The 16140-nt window shown below is 39.0% G+C and overlaps 1 protein-coding gene across 6 annotated transcripts in view; it reads right to left on the bottom strand.

The window, feature by feature from the left end:
* Window positions 1-16140, bottom strand: part of sipa1 (signal-induced proliferation-associated 1) — a 67044-nt gene that overhangs the window by 5810 nt on the left and 45094 nt on the right. For all 6 annotated transcript variants that reach the window (XM_032575631.1, XM_032575630.1, XM_032575635.1 and 3 more), the window contains 9 exons: window positions 14937-15094; window positions 12856-13465; window positions 11783-12057; window positions 10823-11206; window positions 9534-9660; window positions 9311-9443; window positions 6961-7059; window positions 4753-4825; window positions 4036-4114 (listed from right to left, as the gene is read on the bottom strand). In XM_032575631.1, coding sequence (XP_032431522.1) covers window positions 4036-4114; window positions 4753-4825; window positions 6961-7059; window positions 9311-9443; window positions 9534-9660; window positions 10823-11206; window positions 11783-12057; window positions 12856-13465; window positions 14937-15094 — 1938 coding nt within the window. The remainder of the gene's footprint in view (window positions 1-4035; window positions 4115-4752; window positions 4826-6960; window positions 7060-9310; window positions 9444-9533; window positions 9661-10822; window positions 11207-11782; window positions 12058-12855; window positions 13466-14936; window positions 15095-16140) is intronic.

The following is a 16140-nucleotide window of genomic DNA, read 5'->3' on the forward strand; positions in this document are numbered from 1 at the left end:
ATCAGTTTAATATGTTATATAAATATGTACTGCTCTAAAATGTGAACATTGAGACGCAAGATCATTTCAATTAATTTTTTACTTGATGCCAAACCTTTGAAATTACAGAAAAAAAAATCACATCCATTGAACTTCTTCACATTTTACAAAAATAAAAAACAGTTTATGTTCTTGTGGATTTTGCGCAGTGCATAAAGAGAACAGGATTTCAAATGTTTATAAATAAAAAAAAATCAGAAAAGTATGGTATGCATTTGTGAAGAGAAAGAAAGGAAGAAAGAAAGTCCCACATCATGATGCTGCTATTCCGACTGTAAAACATTGAGCTGCATTTAGTTGTGTCTACTATCTTTTACTCTTTAAGGTCTTTTCCCACGTAAATTTATTATTCCCTAAATAAATTTAGCGAGTTTTAGATTTTGATGTGTGAGTTTGTGAAGGAGAAACTTACAGTAGTAAGTTGTGTTAACTTTAATTTTAAGAGTTGAATAAACTAAAGTTTTTAGGTTAGCACTTAAAAAAAACTGAAAGAAGAAAAAGAGTGGGAACTATTTCCCAGAATGCTTAGCGGCATGTTTTTGTATCCTGAGATGGAAGTGCGTTACATTGATCGGACTCTTGTCTTACTAAGACAAATGTTTATTTTAATGTCCTGTTCACACTAAACGATTTTGAACTGAATTCTGATGTTTAATAAAATTCATGACCAGATCATAAATTTTGTTGATGCAATTTGAAACAAGAATTTAAATTACTCTAAAGTAAAAAAAGAAAAAAAAAAGAGTAGTTATTTTAACTTTATACTGTGAGTGAAAATTATAGACAAATGTGCGGTGTTTAACTAGGTGAGGACAGTTTTTTCTTGCATATTGTGAAATAATTATTTGATTTAAATTGCAGCGTTACGATAAAAGTCACAATTCAAGATGAACTTAAAAAAAACAATGCTTAGACAACTCGTCTCTTGTTGTTAAATTAACTTCACAAACTTTCATTTCTGAGTTAAAACCAATGAAGTTTATTTGTTGACTTAAATTGCGTTTGCAAGGCAGCAGATGGACTTTCATTTTCAAGTTAAACCAAATTCAAATGTTTTACAGTGCAGTGCACTCTGCTGGTTTTCCCTAAAAGGGAGATGGAAAACCAGACCTCTAACTGGTTTCTCCCAAAAAGGCCATAATCATGGGGTGCACAAGAGATAGCTATCAACTCAACAGAGTCACCTAACTACTGAGATTTCACACTATTTTATGTTAAAGGTATTTCAGTAAAGATGATTTGTTTGTGTGAAATGCAATGGGAAAACTGTGCTGACTATGTTTCTTTCATCAATAGAATCACATGATTTTTAATTCGTTCCTCATCTCTACCTGTGTTAGTTCAAAAAAGAGTCCTGGTGCTAATTCACTTAGCACATTGGTCTTAAAATAAAACTTTGTGCAGAACATTTCCTATGAGAAAAGTCCATCTTAAACTGGTGATACTTTTGCCAATGTAGTTGAGAATCCATTCTTTAAAAATATCACGTCAAACCGCTGCTAATTACTCTTACAAGCTATTACCAAATTAGTCAAATTTTTTTTATCAGTGTCACAAAAATATGCAGTTGGCATCAGGTCTAAAATGAACCCGCATAACAATATACCGAAGTAAAAAACCACATGTAATTGTTCATATTTCATTTGAAGGAAGCTAAATATCACTGTAATTTTTGTTTTAAGTGAACTAAATCAGCAGTTCTCCAGGTTTTTTGAATTTCATTATAATTATTCTTTAGGCTTTGGCTGCTTTTTCACACATTATTTTAAAATCAGTCCTATCACCTGCCCAAAACAACATGCTGTGCAATGTGTCCCTAAAAATGAGGCAAATAGAAAGAGCACAAGAAAGGAAGTGTCAGACATAAAAACAATTTACAGCAGGAAGAAAATGCAGCAAAGACCCGACAAGTTTAACATTTACTGAAGACTTCAGCTGATAGCTCTTACTTTGGTTTTAGTATTAGTCAGATTATGCCAGCTTTGTTAGTTTCCAAAGATTTAGCTTAACAAATTGTGCAGAATTGGTTCTTACCTTTGTAGCAAAGTTTAGGTAATGTTTCTGTCTTAATGAGGTCAGACTTATGTGTCTAAATTATGCCTAATTACACCTAACTTTGGGGATTTAAATAGTCAATACCTAAATTAAAATCTACTGTAAAATAAACTCAAAAGAGTAGAGGTTAAACCGAAAATATTTTCAGAGGCTGTGACACCGTCTCATCTCTTGCTGTGTTGTGTTGAAGAATGTGTTTCAGCAAGACTTAGGTCAGAGGAAATGAAGGGGATTTTTTTAGAACATCACGTCCTGATATGTATTTGAAATAATTGCATAATTTCCAATAGTGCATAATTGGACTAATGGGTGTAAAAGTCACAAAGTTCTGCTGGGTCAGGACACGGTATGTTACTTTTGCTGGATCTACTGACAATGATGGAATAAAAATTGAATGCTCTATGAGTGTGCCTAGTGGTGAGATAAGTGTTAGGAGAAAAATAAAACAGAAAGTAGGTCATGCTGTCAGGTTTACTTTCTCTTTCAAGCATCCAGCATCCTGTGGTGAGTAAATCTTCATCAGCAGGAACAGAGTGTTTGCATAGTTTTGTCAGAGGTTAAATAATGGTATTGTTGGGTTATTGCTGCTTTGTTTGAGTAGCAGTTGTGCAAATGCTATAACTGTGATTGTTCTGATGAAATCAAATGAAATCTAAGAGTCAAATTTGTCATCATGTACAATAAAACCCAAAATCGAGGTAGCCTGGCCATGAGATTATTTACGCTATGATGTTTCAAAATGCTTTGGGAGGTGATATTGGAGTTTTCTACCTGAACTAACATTTTACTGGTGATTGCTGGAGAAAAATGTGAAAAAAAAACAAAGTCCAAAAAAAAAATAAATGCTCAAACATAATGAAAAAGGAATAATGGTCCATGAAAATATAATGAAATAACATATGGCTCAGCACTTTTGTCATGTATTTTTTCCAAGAATGAAAGCTTTTTCTCCATTTTAAAATAAAAAAAAATGGTTAGCTGTTTAAATCTTTATATCCAGTTTATAAAATTACGTTTTACACAGCGTGCTCTTTCTCTCTTTCGGAAACAAGGTTGTAAATGAATCAATGGTAGTCAAAATTATACGTTAAAAACTTCTTTTAATGATGTACGTGTTTGAGGAGCTTTTCTGTAATTAGCATTGAGAGGTAAAGAGTCGGTCGATTGTTCAGAAAAATAGGCATTGTTTCAGTAAATAGTGAAAATAGTCATAGTTGCAGTCCTCATCAAAGACTTCAAAATAGAATTGAATTGGGAGAAATACCATGCATCATACAGACAAAGACATACACAGAGACAGTATTGGCAAAAATACATTTTCAACACAAGGGCCACTTATGTTTGGATGACCAAGCAGCTCCATCTGCTGAGTAAGGCCATGTTGTTTTTTGTTTGTTGTTGTTTTTTAATTATTTCCTTTTAGTTTGAAAAGTGGACTTTGTGTTGAAATTGAGGTGTTTTTTAAGGCAGCTGGATCTTATGTCCAAAAGAAGCCTTTGAGTTCAACTCATACAGTTTTCTGAGGCATAAACAAGAAAGATCAACAGAGCAGCACAGACTCATGTTTGGTGGAAATGTGCAGGAAAGAAAGTACTGAAAAAAAACAGCAGGACTTCTCATAAATACATGTAAAATAGCAGAATACGGGGAAAATTACAAAAATCAGGAACGTTTCTGTACACAAAATAATAAATAAATAAACGTCTTTTAAAGTGTTTTTTGTTCTTTTTATAATTTAATACATCTCTACAGCGAGTCAGCAGGGGACCTGAAGTGGCTCGTCAACGGCAGGATTTCTAACGGCTGCATCAGCAAACAGAAATCTTCTCGCTCAAGCGACAGAAGCTGAGCAACGGAAATACTTTTCTCCTGCCTGCTGACTCTTTTAGTGGAGCTACAAAATACTGTCACAGAGAATAACATTCATAGAAGTCAAAGCACCTTTTGCAGGTCGTCTTGCAGCTTCTTCAGCATGGCCTCCAGCTGCGACACCTTCTCCTCCAGGTGGCCCGGAGAGTCACTGCAGCAGAAACAGGGGAAGAGCAAACAGCTGAAGGGATTTAGCCCATGAAACCCATTAACGAAGGAAGAGAAAGTTCCTGTCAGCTGCTACAAGAAACGAAGGCAAGGAAACTTCTTAATTTGTTTGATTGGTTCTGTGGTCAGTGCTAAGCTGAGGAGTTAGCTCCTTTTACCTCTAATGAAAACAGGAACACCTCGGAGGTCAATTTTCATTAATCACCGACGTCTGACAAGGAAAGCCAGTGTGAGTGATTGCTCTCATCCTGAGCTGCATTTCTGCAAGACTGCAGTCATAAATAATGACTGCGCCCTGTGGAGGAGTAGAATAATAGCACGGTTGCGTTGTTGGGGGATTCAGGTTCACCACGTTTGAAGCTGAAGTATGTAACTTTTACATAAAGCTCGTTATCATGCAGATGTGATGCCTGTTCTTCTTTAAGAGGAGAATTTTGTTGGGAAATTCTGATGGTTAAATTCTGATTAAATTTGCTGTCCTCTGCAGCACAAATATGACCAAACTGTTCTGTAGATGTAGATACATGAGTCACAAAGCTAAAGAGAGTAGAAATTTATCTAATTGAGAAAATACAGACATGCTGAAATCCTTCACTCTGTGTGTGTTTTGTCGTGACCCACCTGTCCTTTGAGTCTCTGAGTTTGCCGTCTGTCTGATCAGCTCCACCTTGAGAGGAATCCCCGGCTTTGCGGTCTGAGAAAAGCAACATTAAGGAAATTATCATCACATGGACAATGTGGAAAAGGTAAGGTAGGGTAATTTTATTTATATAGCACATTTTCAGCAACAAGGCAATTCAAAGTGCTTTGACATGAGTTAGAGGAAATACAAACAAAATATTCCCAGCCTATCTGCCTAAGGCTGGTAGACTGGCTGGACATATGCAGGATTAACCAGAAAAGAAGCAAAGAAACTCGGAAGGAGCTGCAAAAAAAAAAAGAAAAGCAAAATAAGATTAAAAAGTACTCCACAATTCGTTGATCTTAGGTAATGAGTAGTTTCTCTACATACCTAAGTTTGTTCTAATGGTTACAGGTTAATTTATAATCACACAGGATTTTATGTGAAAGATCAAAAATTCGCTGTTAGTTGAAGGGAACATGGTGCATGCTTTTAAACATTTTTAAAGAACAAAAAATCTGAAAATGTGATGTGGATTTGTATTCAGCCCCTTGTTCCAAAACCCCTAAATAAAATCTTGTACAACCTACTTTCATCATAAGTGACCTTACTACTAAATAAAATCCAATCTGTGTGTAATTTAATCTTTGAATAAATGGAGATGTTCTGTGAAGGACTGTGCTGGAGAACACTGCTGAACAAACTGCGTCAAGAAGAAACGCAGCAGACAGGTCAGGGAGGAAAACATGGAGAAGATTAATGCAGGATTAGGTTATGAAAAAATATTCCAAGCTTTTAACATCTCACAGAGCTCTGATAAATCCTTTATCTGAAAATGGGACAAGTATGAAAATCTACAAAGACGTATGTGTCTACCTAAAGTGACAGGTTGGACATAGACAGGATTAACCAGAAAAGAAGCAAAGGAACTCGGAAGGAGCTGCAAAAACTCACAGCGGAGATCGGAAAAAATCGATCAACAACTAATAGGCAAGCACTTTATAAATTTGGCCTTTATTGAAGAGTAGTAGTAAAAAGGCCATCGCTGAAACTGCACTGCAATACAGCATAAGCTGCACTTTGCTAATATTAATGCAGCGGACGCAGCAAACATATGGAAGAATTATGTTTGATTAGATGAGACCAAGTCTGAAGTTTCTGGACAACCTGCAGAGCGGTATGTGTGACAGAAAACTGAACGTCACCCTGAACACGTTATCAGGTTTTTGGATGTTTTTCATCCAATCTGACTGAGCTGGAGATTTTTGACAAAGAGCAACAAGAAAACAAACAAAAGAAAACTTTTATTGATTTTACTCAAAGGGTCTGAATACACATGAGCACCACATTTTTAAACCTTATACTAATATGCAGGGTTTCCCCCAGTGTATTATAAGTCTGGCAGGCCACCAGGCTTTACTTGTGCCCCCACCAGGGTTAGCATTACTTATTTATTTAAGGTTTTTTTGTAATGTTTGCATTTTTAAGACTTTCTAGTTGGTGTTCAGATGTTTATTTTCTAATAACACATAATTATTAAGTGATATTTTCAAATTTCATGTCAACTTTAAACATTTTTTTAACTCAAAAAGATGAGTGTGCAGGATGACCAACCACCGGGCTTAGCAAGTTTTCTGGGGGAAACCTTGAATGTGCTTAGCAGAAATTTTAAAATGATTTGCCTTTCACCTTCCACTTAAGTGATACTTTATGATAGCCTCATACATGTTCACATCATAAAATATTTAAATATGAAGAAATATGAAAAACCTTTCAGGGTTTGAATACTTCTTGCATATAGTTGCTCTTATTCATGTGAAAGCATGTTGCATTCCCAGTTTAGTTCAGTAATAATGGATAATATTCTGTTTCTCAGAGTTTCTGGATAACTGAAGCAGGATAATCTGAAATGTTCACTCATCAGGTTCTCGCTTTGGAAACTACTTAATTTTTTTTGGTTCACATCTTCTCCTAGTTATTAAAAATCTGATTCATAATCTAAAAATGTTCTGATGATTAAAAAAAAGCACCAAAGTGCATTTTGTTTTATCACATAGCGTGTACTGTATGCTGACTGACCACAAGAGGGCAGCAATAATAAGTAAAAAGCACAGGAAGGATGGTCTCCGGGTTTATGGTGCATGTAACTTCAGGAATGCTCTGTCAAAAAACATAAAATATAAATTATGAACAGTGCATGACCTCACCTTCTTTGGACAAAGCCTCCAGGATGCTGCGGCAGGCTGTCGCCAGGTCAGCAATGGACTGCCATTCCTCATCTGTGGAATCTGTCGTCTCAGAGAGAACTACAAGAAAAAATAAAATAAAATAAGAGGTGAAGATCTATCGTCACACTATATGCAGCATTCTGTGTGACTGTGTTTAGGTGGGGGGTATATAGGACAGAAATGGGACTGCAGATGTCGCATGCATCTGTTGCCTCTGGTCTTGCACTGGCAAAAATCGGCCGCTAGGAGGCGGTGTTGCTATGATGCTGGACTGCAGCTTGAGGCCAGATATCTCAAATCAGGAGCAGGGTGCTTTTGAGGGCATACCTATAAAAGTTTTGATGTAAATGATTACTGGAAACCAAAACCAAGAAGGCGGAAGTAAACTTAACTTAATTCAAATTTCTTTCAATTATGTGAGTAAACATTAAAAACTGTTTGTTTTTTTGCCCTAAAAGGCTACAGTTGTTACATTTCACCTCTCAAGCACGTCCCAAATTTTATAATTGAGCTTAAAGTGGTGTTGGCGTATCTGAAAGTCCTCCAGACTTCCTGTTAACGAGCGTTCTGCGAAACAATGAGAGGAATCCGAGGAGACGATGAGCAATCGTGCTCTCATGGCTGCAGAATGAGGATCTCAGCAGAGGCAGAGCAGATGGTTCAGGAAGAGGGGTTCCTTGATTTGGGTGGGGAGTGGGCCCGCCTGAAACTCCACCCCTCCCACCACCCATATGTCCCCCCTTTTATTCCTGCCTGTGGCGGAGCAGGGCAGCAGAGCAGGGGTGATATTAGATTGGCGGCATAGCCAGCAGCATGCGTGAAAGAGGAGGAACAAAGGACGTAGCAAGCACTGCAGGGGGGATAATGAAGAGAGGGATTTAAGGCAGGATGGGACTAAAAAAAGGAATTTAAGGGTCAAACCAGGCAGAGATGATTTGCAAACATGTGTAATCGTTCCATTTTGGCATCATTTGAGCTGCTGTGCCAGCTGCTGTCTTGTGATAAAGCTTTGTTTTGAACTTATAATCGAGTTCATAGTGTTTCTCAGCACATATTACTTTCTAAATTCACTCAAACTGATCATCCATTTTGCTGGAAACCCCCAAAAATATACAGAATAATGAAAACTGTGTCCTTATAGATTTGTTTTGTTTTTCTTTCATTCACACTTGAATGCTTCAGACCATTAAGTAGATTTTATCAAACGTAAATAATGTGAGTAAAGAGCAGGAAATTATTTTATTCATTAAGAGAAAATGGCTAACCAAACCAACCTGGTCCAAATTGAAACAATAAAGCTTCCTCGTTTTCAAATCATGAATTCACCTGAAAGCTTTGTTAAATTTGACCAGCAGCCCAATTACAACCAGACCTAATGAATTAAAAAAGCTTTTAATAGAAATTATCTGACCATAATCTACATGAATTAGATTAATAGCAACACAATCCAAATAGTCTCAAGAACAGATGATAAAAAAAGGTTACAGCACCATTTCTAACACTTTGGGACTCCAGCAAACCTCAATGAGAGCCATAATCCTAAAAAGGAGAAACACTGAAACAGCTGTGGACCTTCAGAAAAGTGGATCACCGGCCACTTGGGTCAACACCTCATCCAGGAGGTAAAACAACAACCCAAAACAGCGTCTAAAGAACTGCAGTTCTCACTTGGGAGGTCACAGTTCATGATTCAACAATAAGAAGGAGACTGGCGATAAATGCCGCACATGTTACAGTTCCAAGATGAAAACTGCTGCTGCTCGTCTCGTCTCACATTTGCAAAAGAAAAAAAACAAGAAAAGAGAAAGACATCTTGATGATCCCCAAAAAGTTTGGGAAGATATTCTGTGGATGAACGAGGTTAAAACTGATAAACCTTTTTGGAAAGTGTTTGTCCCTTTACATCTAACGCAGCATTTCTGAAAGATAACAGAGAGGCAGTGAAACATCGTGGTGGTGGTAAGAAGGTACCAGGCTGGTTTTGTTTCTTTCACGGCAACATGCCATAATTAATAGAAACATGAACTCTGCCCTCAAGCTTCACTGACTTATTTTGACCTTAAAACAATTTGCGTTACGCTGACCAGAAGCAATACAATCAAATCCTTCTCTGAATTGCTCAAAAAAAGTCAATGAAGGTGTTGGAGTGGCCTAGTCAAAGTCTGGACTTGAGTCTGACTGAGATTCTTAAACTTTAATATGGCCGCACTAAAACAATCCTGCAGGTTTGTTGATTTGAAACATTTACTAAAAAAAACAAACACTGCACTGTATTGAACAACCTTCATCAAGTTTTCAGATTATTTCTCAGAAATGAGAAAGCTCTTACTCTTGGTGATGGAGTTATGCAGACTGAGGGCTCGCGAGTTTCTTTCTGCTCGGTCTACGCTCGATAGCCGGGAAGATAACACGGACGAGTCACTCGCTGAAGCTTTGTCCTCGCCAAAGTCAATGGCCATGAACTAAATCAAGAAGCAGACAGAGGTCAAAGTTTACATCAAACGTGTTAAACAAGCGTCAGGGGAAAACGTAGCTCAGGTGTTGTGGTCGACCTGCTCTTCTTCTGGGGGAACTTTGGGCTTGACGGCCAGGATCAGGTCAGGCGTGGCGTCCCTCAGCTCCCCGACGTTCTCGTAGATGTGGCGTTTCTCCTTCATCATCACGTTGTCGTACACGTGTCTGTCCATCAGGCAGAAATGTAGCAGGAGAATACACAAAAGCAAATCTTTTGATCCAATCCAGTGGTTAAAACCAAACCTAATCTCCAGGAGAGCTTAGGTTTTCAAGGATCAAAAATAGCATGCGGTAAGTCCAGTCAAATCATTTTGGTTGTGCTTTAAAAGGGTGATAAAAATCTAACTCAATATGAAGAGAATCTAAAATTATCTGCGTGAGTGTTTCCTTTTTGCTGAGCTTCTTCTCCAGCAGCTGACAAGTTTGATTAAAGTAATTAAACAGGCTGACACAGATTCTTTGATACTGAAGAGGATGGGAATTAGACCAGAGTGCAGGCGACGTAGATAAGTACTTCAACGAAAACAAAGGTGCTGGTGCGCTATTATCACATTTCACAATACGGCTCAGTATTTTAAAATATCTGCAGCTCCTCTAAGCAAACTGCAGGTCCTTAGAGGCTTAAAGTTGATCTGCTTTATTCGTGAAAAAAACAGTTTTCTATTTGGGATCATCAAGGTTTCCCCCAGAAAACTTGTTAAGCCCGGGGGTTGGGTGCCAGGGCAGTCATTAATCCAGCAGCCCGTCATGTTTTTGAGTTAAAATTGTTTTAAAGTTGACAGGAAATTGGAATATGTCACTTGATAATCATGTGTTATTAAAAGATTGGAAGATTAATACCTGAACACCATCTATAAAGTCTTAAAGTTTTTAAAAAATCTTAAATAAATAAGCAATGCTTAGCCTGGTGGGGGCACAAATAAAGCCTGGTGGCCCACCAGGCTTATAATCCACTGAGGGAAACCCTGGATCATGGTCCTCATGTGTCCAAGTTTCAATTATCTATCTTTTGGTTCAAGTTGAAGAATTGAAGTCGTTCAATTTTGGCTCTTTTACAGCAAAAAAAGACTTGATTAAGTTTTAAGCTAAGTAATGATTCGCCAGATGATTGTCTGTGATGTAGTTTGAATTTTTTGTATTTCAGAACAGTAAAAAAATATTTCTTGTTTTACAAAACAAACATGAATATAGACCCAAGTTCAATTAAATCTTAATTGAAAAACTACTTTAAACGAAGTTTGATCACAATCTGTGGTTGATTTTAAAGCAGCTAAATTACACAAATGAAAGTATCAGATATCGTTTTCTTAGTTTTAGTGAAGCTTACCCATCACAGGTGTCTGTGTAGGACAGCTGCTTCTCCAGAGAAACGCTGCGGGTGAGCTGAGAGATGCTGATCTCTTCGCTCTGATTGGCTGGCTGGTCCTGCAGAGACGTAGCCCTCAACAAAGGTAAGGTGGGCGGTGCGAGGAGCGGGCCGGGACTCTCCTCGTTTTGCTCCCCGCCGCCGTCCATCTTCAGCTCATCCTCAGTGAACTCCTCGTCCTCCTCCTCGACCCTGTCCGCTTTCAGCTGCTCCTCCTCCACCTTCTGCTCCTGCTCCTCCCTCTCGTCTTCCCTCTCATCCACCACCCAGGCCACTCCCGACTGGTCCTCGCCGGACTTGCACTCCGCATCCTTGATGGCTTTCTGATAGAGCTCAGAGAAACTTCTGCAAAGCAATAACAGACTGCGTGAGAACAAAGCTCCCGAGCTTTATTGCATTATGACTTACAAATTGAACAAAACGAAGGCAAAAGCAGAGCGTTTCCTGTGAGCCGCCTCTTTCTGCCACATAATTGTGATAATTTATGTTTTGTGCCTCAGAAGGAGCAATCCAGGGTTGAGTAGATTAAATCTCTCTTGCCAGCTTTGTGACGTTATTTGGAGCTGTAAGCAGCAGAGATGTCTGGCTTGATAATGTCTTACTTTATCCCAACAACTCTGTTCACAGCTGTTTCTGCCGTCGCTCCGCTGTCAGTTAAGCAGAAACGTCCTGGTTACAGTCGGCCAGGCCGTGTCAGTGTGATTAAACATCATTAAAAAGGATTTACTGGTTGCTGGCCAGCTGACTAGAGACTGTCATTAGCAGCAGAGAGAGCTGTGACCTATCTCTGACTCTTGTCTTTTTCTGGACCACCTTGTCCCACTAACTCCCTCCAACTCATTTGCTGCCTTGACCCCTGCAGTGTGGCCGCCTCCCAGATTCACAGTCTGTCTCTGATGGGTAGAAAGACTTCTGTCCAACCTGCGAGGTTTGCCGTTCTCATCCGGTGGGATGACGGTGATGTGGATCTTGTGTGCCGTGCGGAGAAGCCTGCTCCTCTCCTCGGGGCTCAAGTGGACCAGGGAATGTCCGCACAGCCTCACCACGCGAGCCCACAGCTGCAGGCCTCCGCTCTCGGCGTAGCAGAACCTCTGCAGTTCTGTCACGAAGCCCTCCTCGTTCATGAGGAAGCCAGGCTGGCCCACTCCGTCCCGCAGCGGGGTGACCTCCAGCGCCTCGCAGCCCCGCGTCACCAGCTGAAGAACAACAGGAAACGTGAATGAAAAGAGAGTTTTTGCATTATCATAATGTAAGAAATACAGTATAATGTTTAATGTTCCCATTTTGTCATATTGTAGCCACAAATTAACTCTGGGGGAACTGCAGAAAGCTACAGCTCACGTAGAAGAGTCTCCCAACAAAACAACATCAGTCATGCTTCCTGGAACAGCTTGGGTTAGGTCTATACGAATCATGTTAATTTAAATTTTTTGCACAAAATCATTCTCATATAATTAGATTTTAGTTTTTAGCTCCTTTCAAGATGAGCCGGGCCTCTTGTCGCTTTAAATCCAATTAAGCTGCTGATGGCCACGCCACCCAGTTTCATGTTTACACTCAGACATCATAATGGCTGGAAACGGATGCGCAATTATACAACTGTACATCTTTGAAAAACAAAAGTGGAGCCTACTGCACAACCAATAAGAACGTAGTAAGTGGTTTCTGGATAGCAAGTCAACAACAAAACACTTATCTTTTCCAGCAGCCAGTTGGTAAAACCAACTGATCAAACATGCTGAAGCTACGTAGGGGTTGTAGGTAACAGCGCAGTGTGACTCAATGATTGAAAGGATTTTGAAACGGCTCATTTTTCAGACACCAAAAAACATTAACGTCTTGCCAAAAAATATGTGGATTTTTTTTTTAAGAGCTTGGGCTATTCTTATAAACAGTTGAGATCCAAATGAAAGTAGGAAAACTCTAAAATGGGAAATTTGCATAATAAATTCTTCTTTAAATTGCTATGAAAACTTTATCATAGCACCACATACCTCAAGTCTTTGCACCACTTCTTTTATGTCCTCTGTCTGACTCTCCAACATGCTGATCAACACGGACTCCCCGCGCTCATAGAAGATGTCCAAACACGGCCCCCCATCCTTCGTTTCTGTCACCGCCTTCCATCCGATGACGTCTCGACAGGAGCAGTTGAACACCACCCTGCGACTGCCCCTCTCGATGAGCACCACCGACTCCGCCGACACCCCAAGCAGACAGGGGAACTTCTGCTGCTCACCGGCCTCCGAGTCATCTCTGCAGCTGACCATCACCGCCCACACCAGTGCTCCGGCGCTGTGCAGCTCAGCGCCTTTCGCGCCCTTCATCTTGTCTTTCCGCTTGCTCCCCAAAGAGAGGAGGGGGAACTTGGTGGAGGAGTCGATGGGGGTTGTGGTCACGTAGTTCTCCGCCAGATCCTTCAGGTATTCCTGCCGAGTGCGTGTGGCCATGGAGCGAAACTTCTCCGATTTCTCTGCAGCGTTCTCGGCGTTTACCACCTTCGCCAGGAGGAAGTCTCTGAAGGCAGGCGAGCGATGGAACCGGGCGCCCCTGGGGAACAGGGGCCCAAATAACGGGATGTCTTTGGAGCGTGTCACAGCCACTCTGACAAGAGAGAGAGAGAGGGAGAAAGAAATGAAAGAGTGTGAAATGTTCAGCAGAAACACTCAATCTATGTCCTGTTTGCAGTGTAGCTGTGTAATGCATGCTGCAGCGGCGGAGGAGGAGTGTTTTTTCCTGAGGCGCCTCACACCTTCAGTGATGTGACTATCACACCAATAGTAACAGCCAACTAAACAGTAACTCCCGGCACGGTGACAAAGAGTATAAATTTTCTCTTTTGCTCAAAATTCACTGTTTTTTGTGTATTATTGACACTTAAACCAGCTGTTATACAAAGAGCCTAAAAAGACACAACATTTTTTTCTCTGTCTGGCATTAAATTGACTAAACTATTCCAGTTTTAAGCTGGTTAGGATGTTACTTCTACTTGTAAGATGTCAAAATACTGTGAGAGAATTTTGTCTTGTTTAGTTTTTATACCCACATTTTCTTCATACAGAGATTTGGTTCCTGAGTGCATTTATAAACTTTGATCTGGCTTTTGGAGTAATGGCTTCCAGCTGAGTGTCCACCCTGTCCATTTTGCACAAGACTTGTTTCACTGTTGATAAAGACACAATCTTACCATTTTCAGCCAGCCTATATTAGCTGATGTCTGTTTTCCATAATGTCACACAGAAATGGTACATTTGAGGTGTTGCTGTAGAATCCATTCACAGGTGTGAATTCAATTAACTCAAATCGTGCGAGCAAATCAAGTCTTTGCATCATCGTCTGGCCTTTTCATAAATGTGTAACGGTAATCTTAATGAGTGTAAATGTGTATTTTTGAAGAAAATGCTAAAAATGTCTTTCATTCTTCTGTCATTGGAGAAATAGAGCTTATTTTGGATTATCTATTGAAACTGAAACAAAACATGCTTAATCTGAACTGGTTCATTCTCAAATTCTTTAAAAGGAGAAAGTGTTTCTGTAAATATCTTAACCCAATTGAAGTGTAAAACGTAAGGATGCACCATATGTCAGCGTTAACATCGCTAATGGCCCATGTTAGTCATTTTTTAATAAATTGTATCAGTCTGATAAATAAAAATGGACCAGTATTTACAGCCAGTAATTGCTGCTCTTTATGTTTCAAGAGTTTTGGTCATGTGATAGTGATGCATCGAAGGATTATGGGGCGTTAATCTGAGGTAAAGAATGGCAGCAATGTAGTCTTTTTTTTTTAAGTCCTTAAAAGGGTAAGTAAATGTATAAGATAAATATAAAATTGGTAAATATTGGTTATTAGTCAAAACAGCGATAATATTGGACATAGTATATCATCAGCCTAACATTTCTATATCTGTGAATCCTTCGTTAAAAGTATTAAAAAAGCGTATTCTGCCATTGCTCTGCAATAAACTGGTTGTTTACATGTAATATTGCTTGTTCCATAGGGTTGCATAATAGAAAACCTCTTTTGTTAGATATCAGAGACTGATGACAGGAGCAGAACAGCAGAAAGAATCACCTGTAGTAGGCGTGGTCGGTGCCGGGCTCGTGAACCTGAACGATGATGAAGACATGCTGGAAATGCGAGCGGATGGACTTCGGAGTGAAGGGCAGAGCGCCTGGCTCCTGGAACACGATCGTCACGATGTCGTTTCCGATGTGTCGCTTCCTTAGCAGCTGATGATGAGACAAAAACCAGGACACAAAGAGTTAAACAAGGTCACCACACATCACTGGACAATCCTACTTTATTTTCCTAATCAAACATGTTGACATGATGATGTTTGTTTGGTGCAACAACCTGCTGGGTTCCTTTCTCAGTCAGAACAACGCATCTTAAAGGGGATTTCTCCTTTTAGCTTGTTACTGCGGCACAGAGTCTCTTTCGCTGACTTATGCAACTTTGGCTGGGATGCAGTTTTCACAGTCTTCACAGATTTCAACTTTAAGTCCACACTGAGACTGATTTCAGCAGATTTTTGTTTTACAAGTGAAAGACTGTAGAAGTTTTAATTGTGTTTTACTTCCATTTTTATAGATTTAAGCCTTAAAATATGTGCTGGCACAAAAACACGCCCTTTAATATCACAGCTCATACATGTAAAGCCTGAGGGTTTTTGACATTGTGCTAAAATACAAAAAAATAATGTCACTTTAAAAAAAACATACTTGTCCTCAATCAAACTCAATTTAGATTACATGTTTCTTTTCTATGTTCCTGTTAGATGTCAATGTAATGTTAATGAAAATAAAACAACCACTTCCTTGTTATTGCATGATTTGAGACCAAAACCTGCACCAACTATCAACAAATGACAATATTTTGTATCCAATTATTATTTTGTTAATAAACTAAAAGCTTATATCATTCAATTAATGAGTAAATCATTCATGATTTACTTGTTTATATCATGAATGAATGATATAAATAATATAAACATGATTTACTTATTTAAATCATGAATGCCTTAAAAAATTAGCAACTGTTTCAACATTTTTAAACAGTGCAGAACAACGTCTTCCTTTTTCTGACCTAAAAAAAATTATTTCACATTTATAAAGTCTCTCTCACTCTCTCTCTCTCTCTATATATATATATTTTTCTCTCTCTCTTTTTGCTTCCCTATTTATAATATATTCAGACAGCCTTGATCCGGTTTACGGGTTATTCTTTCAGCTGAGGAAGTGAATTTGTACTAATTTTGTACTTTGACCTCATAATT

The sequence above is a fragment of the Xiphophorus hellerii genome, chromosome 11 (assembly GCF_003331165.1).
Source record: "Xiphophorus hellerii strain 12219 chromosome 11, Xiphophorus_hellerii-4.1, whole genome shotgun sequence".
NCBI lineage: Eukaryota > Metazoa > Chordata > Actinopteri > Cyprinodontiformes > Poeciliidae > Xiphophorus > Xiphophorus hellerii.